The sequence below is a fragment of the Magnolia sinica genome, chromosome 13 (genome assembly GCF_029962835.1).
Source record: "Magnolia sinica isolate HGM2019 chromosome 13, MsV1, whole genome shotgun sequence".
Classification (NCBI taxonomy): Eukaryota; Viridiplantae; Streptophyta; class Magnoliopsida; order Magnoliales; family Magnoliaceae; genus Magnolia; species Magnolia sinica.
This window is the reverse complement of record NC_080585.1, coordinates 24,409,606-24,428,938: the sequence shown is the minus strand read 5'-3', so window position 1 is coordinate 24,428,938 and position 19,333 is coordinate 24,409,606. Positions and strand designations below refer to the sequence as shown.

The following is a 19,333-nucleotide window of genomic DNA, read 5'->3' as shown; positions in this document are numbered from 1 at the left end:
GATCCGAGGTCTTACCTAATCCGCTCCCGTTTTTAAACGGTCCACTGGCTAATTTGAAGGCTTGTCCATCATGCATTCCACCTTTAATTCCTCCACATCTCAAACATCATTTTGGTTGGATGATATGGATGGCCCATATTGATGATCATGATTCAAAATATCGAAATGGTTGGCACGTTCCCAATACACACACGTTCCCAATACCTTTAATTCCTTCACGGCTCAAACATCTCGTAGGCCTGACCACTTTGGTCGAAGGATTAGATGATCTTAGCCATTTGATCAATGGGTGGGAAAATGAAAGGTTCATATTAATTATACTAAAAACAAGACCCATGCATTGATCCTGACTGTCCATCACCCTAGAAACCTTTGTTTGTCCATGCTTCTAAAAAATCATTTTGAAAGGATGATCCAAGCCATCAGATCATTGGCCATGAAACTGATCTCTCTATTTTCCATTTGGATCGTATAAGAAAAGATCCTTCATTGATCTGGACCATCCATCTTATGTGTCCACCTTTGATGTTCCAAAATGAACCAAAGAGGCCTGAGAATTCAACGTGGTACATAAAATTAATTTTTGAAATGAAGATCATTCAGACCCTGTGAATCTGATTCTGGTAGCTGGGAACAGGAATTGGATAGTTTGGATTGTTGTAGACCCACGTCGACAGTGACCGTGGGCACGCATATGAATTACTGTACACTGCCAGAGCAGCAAATAACTCCTCTAACGACAATGGGTAAATTCGTCATTTTAAAATATTTACGGGGTAGTTTTGTAATTCGCCCAGTGCCCCTACGCTGTATTATTGTTATTTATTACCCAACAGGAATCTGTGGCTAGGATCGGAACAATATCTAGCCGTTGCTCACACCCACCCCACTGACCTGGCAACCCCTCTTTCAAAAGAGAAAATCTTTGATAACTCTGACAGAGTGTGATGGATGATACTCAGGCACTTAGAATATACTTAGAAATTGCGCATGTGGAATACAAGAAATCCAATTAAACCGTCCAAATTATGTTTCCCAGTCTAGATGTATTAGGAACCAAAATTGAAACTTATTTGATTATTTGACGATCAGATTGGTGGACATTTATTGGACGGTAAAAATGAAAAAAATCCAACGGTCCTATTTGTACAAACAAGTGTCCCCAAATCAAAGGTTACAATTAATCAACTATTCTGATCTTCGTATCCTTACTTTGTTATAGTGTTTTGCACAATTTGGTCCGCTTTATTTCAGTTAATGTATAACACATATAAAATTTCTGAGCGCCTGCGTATCGAGCGTCATATGCTGCCCGAGTATCCTATAACTCCTTTCAAACATCTTCGGAAGATGTTTCAAATAAATCGACCGTTGGACTATCTCTCTACAACACTCCAAACTCTCTCTTCAAAAAAACTCTCTCTCTCTCTCTCTCTCTCTCTCTCTCTCTCGCCCACTGTTGTCTTTTCTCGTTTCATGCCCTGAATTTCTTCTCTTCTCCGAAAGATCAACGGCCATGGCTACCAAATTCTCATTTACAGAAGAAGAGATGGCAATTGACGAAGGCCTCGGATACCCGAGAGCTTATGAGAAGCTCTGCCGGAATCCCCATCTCTTCAATTCCTTCAACCAAGGCCCTCCTTTCACTTACATTCCTTATGTCTTGCCAAATCAAGAAGTAAGATTATCTGCCTCTTTCTTGATCTCTTTCTGGGTCTTTTTTGTCCCTCTTTTGTTGGTTTTCGTTTGCTTCTGTGGAGAAATGGTGGTTCTGGAGGTCTCATTTCGATGATTTGGATCATGGGTTTTGTTGATGTGGTGCTTCCTTTTAATGTCAATTGCTGAGTTTGCAATTGGGCGGGCTTCAAAACCTCCAGTAGAGTGGATACATTCTGCCTAAATCAACTTCATCTTGTGATTTGGGACAGAAATGCGAGTTTTCCGGTTCCAATTTTGAAATATTACGCTACACAAAGATCCTTTATTATTTTATTTTTATGTTTCTGAAATTCTAGTTAAACAATACCCTGTATTTGGCTCCTACATCTGGATTGGATGCCAGATCTCAAATAGTTGCCATATTTCGTCTCTCTATCAGAATTGGGTGATCTTGATGGTGGGGTGAACCCGTTGGATGGGTTGGATGTCATACACAAGTGATTACCGGGGACACGGATTGTGTGGTGATCCTGCCACCACCGACCTCCGTGGTGGCAGGACTCTGTGTGGACCACCACGATGTATGTTTTTCTAATCCATGCCGTCCATCTGTTCTTCCAGCTCATTTTAGCCATGAGAGCAAAATCGAAACATCTCCAAAGCTCAAGTGGAACACACCATAGGAAACAGTGGAGATAATGATGTCCACCATTGAAACCTTACTAGGGCCCACAGTGATTTTTATTTGTCATCCAACCTTGCTCATAAGGTCACAGAGACCTGGATGAAGGGAAAAATACAAATATCAGCTTGATCCAAAACTTCTGTGACACCCAAGAAGTTTTCAACAGTAAGTGTGCAATCCCCATTGTTTTATTTGGTGTGGTCCACTTGAGCTTTGGATATGCTTCAATTTTGGGCTCATGACCTAAAATGAGATGAAAAAAAATGAATGAACGGCATGGATCAAACATATACATCACAGTGGGCCCCACAAAGTCCTGCCACCATGTAGCTTAGTGGGGGCATGGATAAAACACATACATCACAGTGGGCACCTCAGAGTCCTGCCACCATGGAGGTCGGTAGTGGCATTGTCATGACACAATCCGCATCTGACTACTGGTATCACATGTGACACACACACACACACACACACACATAGAGAGAGAGAGAGAGAGAGAGAGAGAGAGAGAGAGAGAGAGAGAGAGAGAGAGAGAGAGAGAGAGAGAGAGAGAGAGAGATGTTTAAATCAGATAATCTTGATTACACTGTAATTTGTGGTGATAAGATTCTTTATTGAACAGTTATGTGAATCAACAGGAAGAATCATGTTATGGTCATGGATTTTGATAAAACATGCAAAGGCTTTCACCTTTTTTTTTTTTTTACTTAACTTTACTAATTCTCTTACTGAATATGTTGCAAATGTGTACAAGATCTGAAATGATCATTAGGTGGCCCTATCACGTGTGAACTATATCCCAAAATGCACCCCAATTGGACAATCCCCACTATTGGGTTGGAAACATTTTAGGAACAAAAATGGAAGGTTAAAGGAACTTCAGCTCATCTTTTGCCGAAGGGTGAAAGCCTTCTTGTAGATTGGTTAAGATTGTCCAACTGGTGGGCTCTTTGGAGCATGGCCCATCTAATGTATAGCTTACCCTGCTATGTTTTTCTCAAATTATTTCTAATAGTCCTATTGGCCCCAACGATGTCAAAGTGGGTTCGGAGGGTCTCCCTTTATAAATCAGCTAGGGATATTGTTCATGTAAAAAGCACTTCCTTTTCTTGTTTGGGTAGAACTTGTGAAAAAAGTGTAGAGGATAAGATATCACTGGATTATTTCCTCCAGATCTTGCATTTCATATATATATAACTTTCTCACAAGATATTTGAGATATAGTCCAACTCATACATCGTTATAACAAACCCAAAATATCTCAACAATATAACAAACAAGAAAAGGGAAAATAAAGTGTAAAACACTAACACCCATCTTGTCACGTAGAAACATGATGAACTAGCAACTTTTCCCTAATGAAGTGGTAGTCCACTTCAATATGCTTCATCTGAGCATGAAATAATGGGTTTCGAAGCCAAGGAAATCATAGAGATGTTGTCACACCATATGATTGGTATTTGGTGTAGATTCACACGGAGGTGTTCAAGAATCATCCGAACCCAAGATATCTCAGCGGCAGTTAGAGCTAAAGATCGATATTCCACCTCGGTTGAAGAACAAGCAACTATGGGTTGCTTCTTTACACTCCAAATAATGGGGTTCAAACCAAGAAATAAGCAATAGCCTCTTGTAGAACGACGATCGAAAGCATCACCAGCCCAATCGGCATCTGAGAAATCATATAATTGAGGGCGAGAAGAAAAGGTGATACCATAATCAATAGTGCCCTGAATATATCTTAGGATTCGTTTTAGAGCCTTGTAATGAGACTCCATGGGTGTGTGCATATATGTTGACACACCAAATTTACAACATACGCAAGATTCGAATGCATAGTAGTAAGATATTATAATGAACCCACGAGGCTTCTGTAAAGTGTAACATCAGCAAAAGGAGTGTCCAAACTTGGTACAGAATTGGGCTTCGATTGGGTAAATGAAGCGTAAGGCTTGATGACATCATGGAGGATCATGGGATGAGATGGTCGGTTGGTGGCATTGGCTTGATTGGTTGGGATGTCGTGGTAGGAGGACTAAGAGGGATTGGTTGGTCATGGTTCAGACCAGTTGGCACAGGGAATAGTGACGAGACAAGGGAGGGACTGGATGTAGAGTGACATGGCGAGCATGGAGATGCAGAGGATGGTGTGGAAGTAGAGGGAATATTGTCAAGCTCATTGGGGAAAGTGGTTGTAGTAGGTGATGGGGACTGAGGTGAAATAAAGAGTTGTTGACCTTTTTGTATGGGGTGGCTCATAGAGGACTGTTGGGTAGAGTTGGTTTTAGATGTAGGGGATCGAATTAAGGGTGATGAGGGGTTATTTGATATGATTGGTTGGGATGTCGTGGTAGGAGGACTAAGAGGGATTGGTTGGTCATGGTTCAGACCAGCTGGCGCAGGGAATAGTGACGAGACAAGGGAGGGACTGGGTGTAGAGTGACATGGCGAGCATGGAGATGTAGAGGATGGTGTGGAAGTAGAGGGAATATTGTCAAGCTCATTGGGGAAAGTGGTTGTAGTAGGTGATGGGGACTAAGGTGAAATAAAGAGTTGTTGACCTTTTTGTATGGGACGGCTCATAGAGGATTGTTGGGTAGAGTTGGTTTTAGATGTAGGGGATCAAATTAAGGGTGATGAGGGGTTATTTGATATGATGGATTAGGAGCCACGGGTTTAATGGCAGGTGTAGTGAGCTTGACTCCATAGAACGGAAAATCTTTGCCCGATTTGCGATCAAGACAACTAATAACCCTTCAAATGAGAACAATACCCAATGAAAACATAGGATCGAGAATGGAGTTCAAGTTTTTGTGTGTTATGAAGGAGAAGCCATGGAAAACACTCACAACTGAACAAACAAAGAATATTATAATCAGAGTTGCATTTGAACAACATTTCATATGGTGAGAAATTTAGTAATAACGGTGTCGGTAACCGATTAATCAAAAAGATTGTTGCGCAAAAAGCATCGGCCGAATACAAATGGGGCATAGAAGCGGTACTAAGTTGTAATAATGGTGTGGGTAACCGACTAATCAAAAGAATGTCGTGCAGAAAGCATCGGCCTAATACAAATGGGGCATAGAAGCGGTACTAAGTTGTAATAATGGTGTGGGTAACCGACTAATCAAAAGAATGTCGTGCAGAAAGCAGCGCCCCAATACGAATGGGGCACAAAAGCGGCACCAAGCAAAGTGATGCTAGTTTCGACAACACATCGATGCTTGTGTTCTGCCACTTCATTTTGTTTCAAAGTGTGCTGCCAAGAAATCTTATGAATAATCCCATGAGTTGCAAGAAAAGATTCAAATTCAATGCTTGTAAATTCACCACCACCATCCATTTTTAGAAATTTTATTTTATTTGAAAGAAAGTTTCAGTTGGAGACTTGAAATGTTGGAATTTAATAAAGACATCAGACTTTTTTCCACCAGGGGATATAACCACGAAAATTTAGATAACTCATCCACAAACAACACATAATATTTAAAGCCACAAAAGGTTGCAATGGGGGATGGACCCCATACATCAGAGTGCACTATTTCTAAGGGAGAAGTGACAACAATTTTCAAAGAAGGAAAAGGTAGCTTATGGCATTTAGCTACAACACAACAATCACACATAAAGTTTGAAACACCAAAGCAAGGTAACTATAAAGACTACAAATGGATTGAAAAAATAAACAAAAGGGGTGACCAAGACGATTATACCACACCGAAAGACTTGACCCATGGCTAAGCAAGGCTATAAAAGACAGTGGAGATGATGAGACACCATTGAAGGGGTAGAGCCGTACTCACTATGCCTACGAAAAACGTCATCCTCTTGGATTTGTCCTAGACGAGAAACCCACCAGCATCAAAGGAAAGCTGACAATTGTTATCTTTAGTGAATTTTTGAACCGAAATTAAGTTGGTAGAAATTGAAGGAACATCTAAAATTTTTGAAGGTTGAAGGAACTAGGAATTTGCAAAATTCCATTACCAATATTGTGGATAGAAAGGGATTGTCCGTTACCTACGGCCTCCTTGTCCGAGCCACAATAGGGATGGTGAAAGGAGAGGTTGGACATGTCGGTGGTAATATGGTTGCTAGCGTAGGAATTTGGCATACCACGTTGTATCACTTTGAGCCGGGCTAGATGTGAGTAGAGCCAAGGTAGAAAAGATCCATTCGATGATAACATTCGGCTGCGACTTGCCGCAAATTTGGTAGAAGATACGAGGCCGACCACAACCCTTATTGGTGTTGTTGCGACAACCATAATTACCACCGCATGAAGAACTTGACCCACCTCGATCGGAAGGATCATCGTGTGAAACAAAGAGAGCATATGAGATTCGAGGATTCAATAGACATGGTTGATTCTTCAGTCATTAAAAGACTCCGCATCTCTGTAAGGAGTGGTTGGACATGTCGGTGGTAAGATGGTTGCTAGCGCAAGAATTTGGCATACCACGTTGCATCACTTTGAGTTGGGCTAGATGCGAGTAGAGCCAAGGTAGAAGAGATCCATTCGATGATAACATTCGGCTGTGACTTGCTGCAAATTTGGTAGAAGATACAAGGCCGACCACAGCCCTTATTGGTATTGTTGCGACGACCATAATTACCACCGCATGAAGAACTTGACCCACCTCGATCGGAAGGATCATCGTGTGAAACAGAGAGAGCATATGAGATTTGAGGATTCAACAGACATGGTTGATTATTCAATCATTAAAAGACTCTGCAGCTCTTCAAGTGAGATCAAGGTATTTCGTATTGGTTATGGTGGTCGTAATGGTCACCACAGTTATCGATATTGGGTATTGGTTGTAACAGCCGATACGGGGGTGTAATGACCATTACGACCCCTATAACAGTTAAAAAAATTGCTCAAAAAATTCTAGATAATTATTCAATTTTTTTTTATAGAAAATCTAAAATAATGTAACAGTCTATATTCATTTTTTGTTTTGAACATGTTTATGGTAGTGTAACAATCTACTCTTTTGGTGAGAGTGGTGAGAGTGTTGTATTGGATTGTCTAGTGAATTTATGAACATGATTATGTGTCTCCAATATTACACATCACAATCAAGCATTAGAGTTAGAAATTGAAAAAAAAAAAAAAAAGTGCAGATATACCACTTTTTTTTTTTCTCAATTTTTTGAAAAATATTACCCTCGAAGCTTCTATTTGCCCAAATCGCTTCAATCTACTATTTTAATCTTAACAACTAGAGTACAAGTGGTTGAAATCTGCTATAGAATGATGTAAGAAAGTTATTGGAATGAGAAAATTGAAAAAAAAAATAAAATGAGGAAAAGGGATTTACATATAAAAAATGAGGGATTTACATAAAAAAAAGAAGGATTTACATAGAAAAAAGTAGTTGTTCTTTTACGGTTACGTGGGTAACAGTCGTTATGCCCCATAATGGCCGTTACGACCCTTGTAATGGCTGATACGGTCCAAAAAACCCGACTGCCCTGTTTCACCCCCGTATTGCATAACAGTCACAGCCGCTAGTCTGCTACCTATATGTATCGGCCTTTATGGCCGTATCGTAATGGATACAAAACACCTTGAATGAGATGGCTTGCCGACGAGTTCGGATAGCAATTTATAATGAAGGAGGAGGGTAACCCATTTTGGGTATATAGAACCATATTCTCTTCATCAAGAGGAGCTGAGACAACAGCTAAGGTGTCAGATATGTTCTTCAAATTTTTGAGATACTCCATACTCAGATCTCTTTTCTTCATGGGCATGTTCGATATCTAGAAGATAAGGGAGAATGAGATCCAAAATAGTTGATATGATGCAACTAAGTAGTTGTTGATCCGCAGGCAGCCAATCTGAGTATTTGGGATTGGATTGAAGAGTACTTTGTCATCATCGATAAACTCCGCTGGAGTGGACATTGTGCTGTCAATGAAGCCGAGAAGATTGTAAGCACAAAGAACTGTAGTAAACTGCTCTCTCCAAAGAAGGTAGTTGCTGGATTCGATCTTCACCATGAGGAGAGAACTCAAATTGCTGATGAAGGCTTGAAGAGATGGAAGGGAACCCTTTGTAGAAGATGATAGAAACTCACAGGTTTTAGATCGAAGGGAGCTTGGCGGCCATGGCAATGGCAGTGAGCAAGAAGATGTTAATCAAACCTTACTAATACCATGTGAAAACAATGAAGAAGATAAGAAATCACTAGATTATTTCCTCCCGATCTCGCATTTCATATATATAACTTTGTCACAGAATATTCGAGATATAGTCCAAGCTCATACATTGTTATAACAGACCCAAAATATCTCACTGCCATGGCAATGGCAGTGAGCAAGAAGATGTTAATCAAACCTTACTAATACCATGTGAAAACAATGAAGAAGATAAGAAATCACTAGATTATTTCCTCTCGATCTCGCATTTCATATATATAACTTTGTCACAGAATATTCGAGATATAGTCCAAGCTCATACATTGTTATAACAGACCCAAAATATCTCGATAATATATATAACAAATGAGAAAAGGGAAAATAAAGTGTAAAACACTAACGAAACTTTTGTATTTGGGTGTTTGGTTTTGCATGTGAGTCTTTCCATCTATTCCACGTTATGGGTTGGGAACACAAATAAAGTGGTAGCAGCTTGTACCAAAAATCTTCATGATAGTGAAATTTCCTTGCCAGTCTTCGCACATTCATGACAGACCATGTAATTTCTTGTGAGCTTACTTTCACATTTTCATCGACCCGACAATTGTTAGTTACACATATAAAGTGGTAGCAGCTTGTACCAACAATCTTCATGATAGTGAAATTTCCTTACCTGTCTCTGTGCATTCATGACAAACCATGTACTTTCTTGTGAGCATACTTCCACATTTTCATTGACCTGACAATTGTTAGTTACACATATAAAGTGGTAGCAGCTTGTATAAAAATCTTCATGATAGTGAAATCTCCTTACCTGTCCTGTCTTCACGCATTCATGACAAACCATGTAATTTCTTGTGAGCATACTTCCACATTTTCATCGACCTGAAAATTGTTAGTTACACATATACCTGATGACCATGGCTGATACTTCCTATCTAGACCCATGGATTTTATTAGCTTGGGACTTTTTTGAAGTGAATTACATCGATAATCTGCTTTAATTTTCTCTTCATTTGTTTTCCTTCACTTTTTTTTTTTTTTTGGGGGGGGGGGGGGGTGGGAAAGAACGTTTAATAGTCACAGAGCCGTTTGAATATATATTTTCTTGACTTCTTCTTTTATAGGTGAATTGTCAATATTTGCCAGCTTTTTTTCTTTTTGTTTTATTTTCTCTATTTCAGGTGTGTTTGGATGCACCATCCAATTGAATCATGATTAGTCTAACAAAATCATAAAGGATATTGTGATTCCTTTGCATTTATATTGAGGGTGGTGAGTGCTCCCTCAAATGAAATGCAACCACATTATGAGAGTGGCTGCCTTATTATGAATGCTATGAAGAATCATTATTTTTGGGCAAGATTAAATTGACTTCACAATTCGATTTGCTTGTGCGTCCAAACATCATTAATAGTCACAGAGCCGTTTGAATGCTATTTTCTTTTCTTTTTTCCTGGGGGGGGGGTTGCGGAGGGGAAAGAACGTTTAATAGTCACAGAGCCGTTTGAATATATATTTTCTTGACTTCTTCTTTTATAGGTGAATTGTCAATATTTGCCAGCTTTTTTTTCTTTTTGTTTTAGTTTCTCTATTTCAGGTGTGTTTGGATGCACCATCCAATTGAATCATGATTAGTCTAACAAAATCATAAAGGATATTGTGATTCCTTTGCATTTATATTGAGGGTGGTGAGTGCTCCCTCAAATGAAATGCAACCACATTATGAGAGTGGACTGCCTTATTATGAATGCTATGAAGAATCATTATTTTTGGGCAAGATTAAATTGACTTCACAATTGGATTTGCTTGTGCATCCAAACATCATTAAGCTGAAGATCGGTTTTGTGAGATTGGCCATATCTTGTTGACTTGCTAATATATATCCCTGCTCCTCACTCTCTTGCTTCTCTTTCCCTAGTCCTCTCAAATAGGTTATGAGGTGAGATGATCTGAATCAGATGTTTTTCTCTGACCTTTTTTTTTTTTGCAGGCTTTGAGGGCAAGGGATTTGAAGCAGTTATTCCCCATCGTTGACCCAGAGAAAAAACCTTTGGCCAATCCAAGGAATTATGCCAATCTCTTATGGAAGCAGCTTAACCATCTCGGGTGAGCACTTGGATAATATACAGTTCTTTAGGATTCCAGAGGGTCTGAATATCGATATAAAACGTGATTGGTTTTTTTAAATTTGTTTTTGAGTTATTAGGAATGCCGGCTTCGATCCTGCAAGGTTCCGAGTGGACATATATGGCAACGTTCTTTACTCCCATGCCGATTTGGGTTCTCCCCTTGCTTGGGAGATTGATCACTGGTTTCCAATTTCTAGTAAGGATCCCCTTTTTTAATCTCCATTTACAAGATCTTACCTATAGGGTGTGTTTGGATGCTCAGTTGAACTAAACTGCAATCCATGGTAACGGCCAATTCAATACATAAGAAATGATCAAAGTAGGTGCGGTACCATTTTAATTGATAGTGATGGCCAAGCCCTAATTTTTCAGTTCACAACATTTCTAGTTGGACTTGGAACAAATGTAATTCCAATCTATGGAAATTGAACTTATTTCAATTTAGCATCCAAATGAACCTTCGTTTAGTGACTTTGGGTCTACTTTTGGACTGCAGGAGGAGGAAGGACAGTTCCTAGCAATCTGAGGATATTACAGTGGCAAGTGTGCAAAAAGAAGCAGAACAAGCTGGAATTTCTCATTCCATGGTGGGACCTGCAACTGGGTATCTCTGTAAATCAGTTCCTTTCCATATTTGCATCTAAAAATTCTGATTTCAGGTGAGTTGATTCGATTTTTCTCTTTTAAAGCTTAAAATACAAGCCCATAACTGCTGATGTGAGTTGCAAAATATTCTACAGGAATAGAGCATTTTCATGGCTGTTCTCTGAAGGTGAAAATGAAGAATTGAATGAATTGCAGGCTGTGGAGTCTCATATTTTTCCTCAGCATTTCGTTGAGGCAGAACAAGAAGTAGGCCTCGCTCCAGCCGCCATTGTTTTATCTCGCAGAGATTTCGATTCATCACCTCTGAAGTCTGTTGATCTCAATCGGCCTTTAAGGCTGAGCTCCCCTGCAATTGGTTAGTAGAAGATGGATGGCTCTCCATGGAGGCAGTTGAGGTTCTTTGTGGTATAAATGTCTGAGATTCGGACCATTCATCATGTGGGTCCCACTGTGAACACTTCCTCAGGTGGGCAGCATCCGATGATCAGCAACCTAATGAATGGTATATTTTTGTATGATGTTAAAAGAAAGAAAGAAAGAAAAAAAAAAACTTTCCATTTGTCTCGGATGTTTTTAGCCCACCTATGAGTAGACAGCCTGATTTTGGGCCAGGAAATGTTTCATGGTGGGCCCCCCACCTGATGAGTGGCTGGATTCCTTAATTGTCATTGAGTGAGTCAATCTCTCATTTTTAAGTCAACTAAAATTTTATTAATTATCATTTCATCCTCTTTGCAATTCCCATCAGCTATGAGGAAATTCTCGGTTGAAGAAGAAGCCCACTGCAAAGCAATTCAGCAATTCAGATCAACCATTTCAAAAGAAAATGAAAATTCTGACATGGGCTGCAATGAATATGCGGCCATTGTCATGGCAAGAGATTCACTGAAGCAAAGAGAAGAAACTGAAAAGAAGCAAGCGGAGATACACAAACTGGAGAATGAATTGAATGAGCTAAAGCAGAGAAATGAATCAGAAAGGCTGTCCATCCAAGACTTGGAAACTGTGCTTATAAAGCGCAGGAGAAGAGTTGAGAAATGCAGGCGGTTATCGGAGTCTCAGTCTTCTTATAGGGCTTTACTAGAGAAGATGATTCGAGACGCCATGCACCAGTAAGAACGATGGAAACCCAATTTTGGAATTCATGGTACTGTTCCTTAGGCCGTCTTTGCATGAGCTATTGGCTCAAATTGCAATACAGCCTTCTGTTTAGGCTCCAAATTTCAATTAGTTACTTTCTACATGTTATGAATACTAATTATTGCAATTCAATTTAATAACAAATCCAAATGCAGTGAATTTTTATATTTTTTATTTTTGTCATTATATTCTCAGCTATTATTCTTTTCACTTGCAGGAATGTTGTTTACAAGGAGCAGATTAGATTGAACCAGGTGGCCGCCAGCGCTCTCATGGCAAGATTAGAAGCCCAGAAAGCAATCTGTGACTCCTCGGAGAAAGATCTCCACAGGAAGTTCAAACAAAGAGATGATCTCGAGAGTCAGACGAGGCCATACTCGGAGCATGCGCGGAAAAGATCCCGAACTGATGATGCTCTGTTTGAAGAACGATATGAGAAAACCACTCAGCTATTGTTGCGAGGAACTGAGACAGGGAAAAAGAAGGCTTTGCAGAAGGAACTGAGATTGTTCTTAGAGGAAGAACAGAAGGCATCTGAAGCTGGCATCTCTCTTGATGAAGAGAGAGAACAACAAGAAGAAGAAGACGGGGAAAGAAAGGAAGCTTTGGCCATCAGCACCGCTAATGGAGGGAGGCCCAGAGAAGATTTGTCCTTGGTTGTTCCAGAGGATGAGACGGAACTCGATGATGAACTCCAGAAGTTAGCAATCAAAGACCGGAATGACACGAAGACTAATGAAGAGGAGATGATAAGTTTGGTTACCGAAAGCCTGATAAAAGAAGAAAATGAAGAATACAGAAAGAAGATTGGGAAGGGAAATGTCGACAAATGGCTTCAGATGCTATTGGAGGACAGCCAAGAAGGCAGCCCATACTCAGGCTCACCTGAGATCACAAACAGGCCACCAGAGGACAAGCCCGCCGAAATAGTCCGGAAGGTGAAGCTTATTAAACACCCACAAGAGGAGATTAAGATTTTAAGACTCGAGGCCCCACAACCCAATCAGAAGGATGCTGAAGTGTGTCTTAATAAAAAGGAAACTAGCAGTTCAAAATCCAAGCATAATGAAGTTCAAGTTGAGGAGAGAAAAGGCAAAACAGTCCGGAAGGTGAAGCTTATTAAACACCCACAAGAGGAGATTAAGATTTTAAGATTGAACGCCCCACAACCCAATCGGAAGGATGCTGAAGTGGGTCTTAATCAAAAGGAAACTAGCGGTTCAGACTCCAAGCGCAATGAAGCACAAGTTGAGGAGAGAGACTGCGAGAAGAGAATAGAAAGTAGTATAATGTTTGAGAAAAATCCCAATCCTGAGATGGGTAGTGGTTATAAAGGTCTTGGAAGTAGTACGAGTTTTGAAGGGAAGGATAGAGGAGAGAGGAATGGGAAAGAGAGGGGGCTTGCGAGGTGTGAGAGTGCAAGGGTTTTCCGGCCATCATCCCCATCAATGATTTTGAGGAGAGGTGTGGATTGCATGGGGAAGAAGCCAATGGTAATGGGTGATGATGATGATGATCAGAGTCTTGTGATGGGACATAACAAGTTCATCAAGACGTCCATCAAGACATGCACCCAAGCTATCAAGAAAGCAATGAATAAATGAACTAGTTCTTATCTTCTCTTCTGATAGAGCTCACTAGCAGAGCTCAGTAAGTGTTTGGAGATTGTGTATCTATGTTGTCTAGCCAGTTTGTATGAGATCCGGGCCGCTCCTTTGTAAGATCAGGCTACTCTTGGTGGGCCATGCATGCATAAGAAGAGTTGTCCAAGTGGCCGCATTCAAAGGACAATCACTCCTGGCCCACCTGAAGAATGTGTTTGCTTGATTGTTCAGTTACACAGCACATTTCCAATATGACCCACTTGATAAAAAAACCCGGATCTTGCGCCAAGAGTAGCCTAGCATTTTTATAGTGGATTCGTGTGTGAAAGATTGCTTTTGTATAGTCGTAGTAAATATATGGTTGTTGTGTAATAAGAGAGATGCATTGAAGGGTATTTTGGTCATTTCCTAATTTCAAATTTGAAATCAGCTTCTGTTCTGCTCTATAATAACATTTATAGCCGTTGTACATAACCTTATTGATATACTGAACAAGACACATGCCCTATCTCTATTTTCAACCCAAAGTAACACCCAGAACCAGAATACAATGGGCCCCACCACCATCATCAACCCATCAGAAGATCATCGCCCTTCTCAAACACTGCTCCGAAATAGAGGAATTGAATCAAATCCACTCCCAAATGATCAGAACTGGGCTAATCCAAGACACCCTTTTGGCGAGCCAAATCATTGCTTTCTTCACCATTCCTTCTGCCCATTTCGACGTGGACTATGCACAACGTATTTTTGATCAAGTTCTCCACCCGAACGTGTTCATGTGGAACTCCATGATCAGGGGTTACACACAAAATCATGCCCCCAAAAAGGCGCTTATCCTCTATAAACAGATGCTCGGCAGAGCATTTTCTCCTGATAATTACACTTTCCCTATTGTAACAAAAGTTTGTTCTCATCTTCGAGTGCTTGAGTTGGGCGAAATGCTTCATGGGCAGATTTTAAAATGTGGGTTTGAATCGGATATGTTTATTATGTCCGGAATTGTCAATTTCTATGCAAGTTGTGCAAGAATTGAAGTCGCAAGAAAGCTCTTTGATGAAATGCCTGAAAGAGATGTGGTTTCATGGACAACAATGGTATCTGGCTATGCGCAGTCGAACCATCCCGAGGAGGCCTTCCTCTTGTTTAATGAGATGAGAATGGAAGGTGTTGAGCCAAACAAGGTCACTGTCATGAGCCTGCTCTCAGCCTGCGGGCAGCTGCAAGCTCTCGACAGAGGCCAGTGGATTCACTCGTACATTTTAGAAAATAACATAGAGTGTGATATGCATGTCAAAAATTCACTCATGAACATGTATGCTAAGTGCGGAAGTATGTCAACCGCGGTCAGGATTTTTAGGAACATGCCCACAAGAAATACAGTCTCATGGAATGTTTTGATCAGTGGGTATGCTCAAAGTGGCTGCTCTATCGAGGCTCTGGCACTGTTTCGGGAAATGGAGGGCTCGGATATAAGACCAAATGAGATTACGATGGTAAGCACATTGTTGGCATGTGCACAACTAGGTGATCTTCGAAAGGGAAAGCTTCTTCATGCTTATATTAAGGAACGAATGATTGACTGTGACATCTTTGTCGGAAATGCTTTGATCAACATGTATGCAAAGTGTGGAGGTCTAGAGGAAGCTACACGCGTGTTTCATGAAATGCCTGCAAGAGATGTTTTCTCGTGGACAGCTATGATAACTGGCTATGTTCACGGAAGCTGGTTCAAAGAGGCCTTGGCCCTTTTTCAAGAGATGCAGCTTTTGAGAGTTGAACCTAATGAAGTGACTCTGGTGGGCTTGTTATCAGCTTGTTCACAGCTGGGGGCCTTGGATCAAGGAAAATGGATTCATACTTACATAGAAGGAAACAATGTGAAACAAGATGTATGCCTAGGAAATGCACTGGTCGATATGTATGCCAAGTGTGGGTGCATCAAAACTGCATTACGGGTATTCCACAGCATGCCTCATCGAGATACATTTTCATGGAATGCGATCATTGGAAGCCTTGCCATGCATGGACATGGAAGAGAAGCCCTTGATCTCTTCAGCCAAATGCAAAGGATGGGTGACATGAGACCTGATGGTGTCACTCTTTTGGCAGTTCTTTCTGCATGTACCCATTCAGGCATGGTTCATGAAGGGTACAGTTACTTCAATTCCATGTCTAGCTTGTATGGTATCACCCCAAGGATTGAGCACTATGGATGTATGGTGGACCTCCTCAGCAGAGCAGGTCTTGTGGAAGAAGCAAATGATTTCATTGAGAAAATGCCATTGGAACCTAATCCTGTTATCTGGGGGTCTCTCCTCGCTGCCTGTCGAGTGCATTGTAAGGCCAGCCTTGGAGAGAAAGTTGCACGGCGCATTCTTGAGCTAGCACCTGATGATGAGGGAGCACATATTCTCCTCTCTAATATATATGCTGAAGCAGGTAGATGGGATGATGTTAGAGAAGTGAGAACCCTGATGGGTGATAGGGGAATAGAAAAATCCCCAGGATTTAGTTCGATTGAAGTTGACGGCATTGTTCGTGAATTCTTTGTCGGTGATGTACTGGTCCATGAACATGATCAGATCTATTTGGTTTTGGATGGCCTCACACTTCAGTTAAAGCAGGCCATTCATGAGACCAGTCCAAGCTTCATTTCATGGTAAAACAGTTTAATATTGGTGCTTTAAATAGCAGTTGATTGAAGGGAAGACTTCACTAGACCCATTTACATCTTGCTTCTGGGGTTAAGTGTAGATGGATTTGATAGTTCCAATCGTTGCTATTTGATCAAACAAGAGAGAATTTGTAACCATACTCATTAGATTCGCCTCCTCTTCATGTTTACTTGTGCATTACCATTAGTTGTGTCTTTAATTCAGGATTGTTCACCTACAAACCATTGCATGTGAACTTCACATGCAACCCAGAACACATACCAACATCAGCTTTGGTGGGCATGCCATGAAGATCATCTTGTGCAAAATGCTGGCAAGATAAACTCATGAATGTAGGCTGTGCTCTATCAGTTTTTTTTTTTTTTTTTTTTTTTAAATTATGTTATTATTATTATTATTTTTTAAATATATACAAGAAAGCTGTGCTCTATCAGTTTTATTTTTATTTTTAATGTATATAAGAAAGCTGCGCTCTATCTGTTATTTATTTATTTATTTATATATTTATTTATTATTTTAATATACAAGAAATACTAATTTGCAGCTTGAGTCATAAATGTCTATGCAGCTCCCTTTGCGTGGTACACATGGCAAATAAGAGTGGTGATCTGGGCTATTGATTTGGTGGGCCAGCATTTGGATGCACGGCAGGCAAGAATTCAGAGTAATCAGCCAACTCTTACCATCCAGTTGTGAGTTCTGCTGGTTGAGTCTGGTCCTTTGCTCTGCTCTTACCCAACAATCTCTTTTGCATTGCGACATGGTCTACTCATTGAAGTTGCTCACTGGATCAACAGTCTCAATCACCACACATGTTCTCTGCATATACCATGAGGAACGACCTGCAAAGAACTAATATACACGCAGCATGCTACCATTTCTCTTTTTCATTTTGAACCTGCCATTGGGTCTGAATTACTATGTAACGGTGGCAAATCAGTGACATTTGGAGTAGCCAAATCCCTTTGATGGATTAATTAAACTAGAACAGATGAATAATAAATTATGATTCCTACTCTTATGGGAAACGATTGACAGGTTTTATGCATTCGACCATAAAAGATTCTGATTAGAATGTAGAGAGAGCCTGACCACCGCTGAAATAGTTCGTAGAGACATTTTTAGGCCTGGGTTCCAATAGTAGAGGAACACAATGTTTAATTTCCTATATCTATAATGTTTTATATTGCTTTGTCTGATTAGTTAGTCGAAGCTTTTGATGGGTTTTTGACAAATAAATCATTGATTCTGGAAATCAAACATAGAGGGGGAAAAACTGAGAAATGAAAGATATGTTTGGTGAATTTGAGTTGATAAGAAATCAACTCTCTCTCTCTCTCTCTCTCTCTCTCTCTCTCTCTCTCTCTCTCACTGTTTCCTTTTTTAATTCCCTAATTTGTGGCATTGCAGATAAGGGCCTGTTTGATTTTTCAGCTCAACCGTACTTACCATGTAAATGGGTAATAATTATTTACTTAGGTAATTACCACATCTTTCCCAATGCAGATGTGACAACTTACTTTTTTAACACTTAAATCGAGAAATTTACAAAATCAATGTGGGGCCCATCGTGCTGTATGTAACTTATCTACACCGCTCATTTGTTATGCTAGCTAAATTTAGGGCATGAACAAAAAAATGAGGAAGATCCAAAGCTCAAGTGGACCACAACACAGGAAACAGCAGGAATTGAACACCTACCATTAAAAACTTTTTGGGGCCCTTAAAAGTTTTGGATCAAGCTGATATTTGTGTTTTCCCCTTATCCATGTCTGTGTGACCCTATGAATAGGTTAGATGATGAAAAAACCTCAATGTAAGCCCAGTGAAGGAAGCAATTTTCAATGGTGGAAGAATTAAGGCCACTGTTTTCTTTCGTGGGCCATTTTAGTGTTGAATCTGCCTCATTTTTTATTTCATGCCCCAAAATATTCTAATAAAATAGATGAACGGTGCAGATATATTATATACATTGCAGTGGGGTCCACAGATTTTAAGTCAACAATTTTATATTGATTTTCAAGGTAGAATTACTCTCGCATTTTCAAACCAAGTGAAAAAGTAATAATTACTTATTTACCATGATTTACATGTATCATGGAAAATCAAACAGGCCCTAAGGGGTCGTTTGGATGCCTGTAAATGATTTACAGGTGTAAATCATTTACTGTCTGTCCTGTTTGGCTTTAAGCTGTAAATGATTCTGTGTTTGGATAGCCGGAAAATTGTTCAAGTCCTGTAAATGGAGAGCCAATCTTTCCATTTATAGCCATTAGGCTGTAAATGAAAAACCCGTAAATGAAATCCAAACATTTCCTGTAAATGAGATGGAGATAAATGCTGTAAATCATTTACAGTAAATGATTTACAGGCAAAAAAGTCCATCCAAACGCAGAGTGTAAATGATTTACCTGTAAATCTTTTACAACTTACAGGCATCTAAATTACCCCTAAAGCTGCAGCTTAGCTCTCAAGAAAGGAATTGTAGAAAGGTGTTGTGGGAAAAAAAAAAAAAGAAAAAAAGATCATAGTCATATGGGACTTGTGAGCTGAAACCTTATCACTTTGGTGATTGAGAAGTGCCGGAGAAATTTACATGAGGAGAAACTAAAGATGCAATCTACAGCACAAACATCAACATGGTGCACTTTTGCAAGATTGGAGCCATTCATCAGGTGGGTG

The 19,333-nt window shown here is 40.0% G+C and overlaps 2 protein-coding genes across 2 annotated transcripts; both read left to right on the top strand.

Moving 5' to 3' along the window:
* The first annotated feature begins 1,448 nt into the window (after positions 1-1,448).
* LOC131223281 (uncharacterized) lies at positions 1,449-14,368 on the top strand. The gene is made up of 7 exons (XM_058218628.1): positions 1,449-1,678; positions 10,485-10,600; positions 10,701-10,819; positions 11,120-11,282; positions 11,364-11,584; positions 11,978-12,341; positions 12,587-14,368. The coding sequence occupies exons 1-7, from the start codon at positions 1,517-1,519 to the stop codon at positions 13,971-13,973; spliced, it is 2,532 nt and encodes an 843-aa protein (XP_058074611.1). The 5' UTR covers positions 1,449-1,516; the 3' UTR covers positions 13,974-14,368.
* Positions 14,369-14,424: 56 nt separating this feature from the next.
* Positions 14,425-16,790, top strand: LOC131223282 (pentatricopeptide repeat-containing protein At3g22690-like). The gene has a single exon (XM_058218629.1). It carries the CDS (start codon positions 14,474-14,476, stop codon positions 16,637-16,639), a length of 2,166 nt encoding a protein of 721 aa, XP_058074612.1. The 5' UTR covers positions 14,425-14,473; the 3' UTR covers positions 16,640-16,790.
* Positions 16,791-19,333: the final 2,543 nt, after the last annotated feature.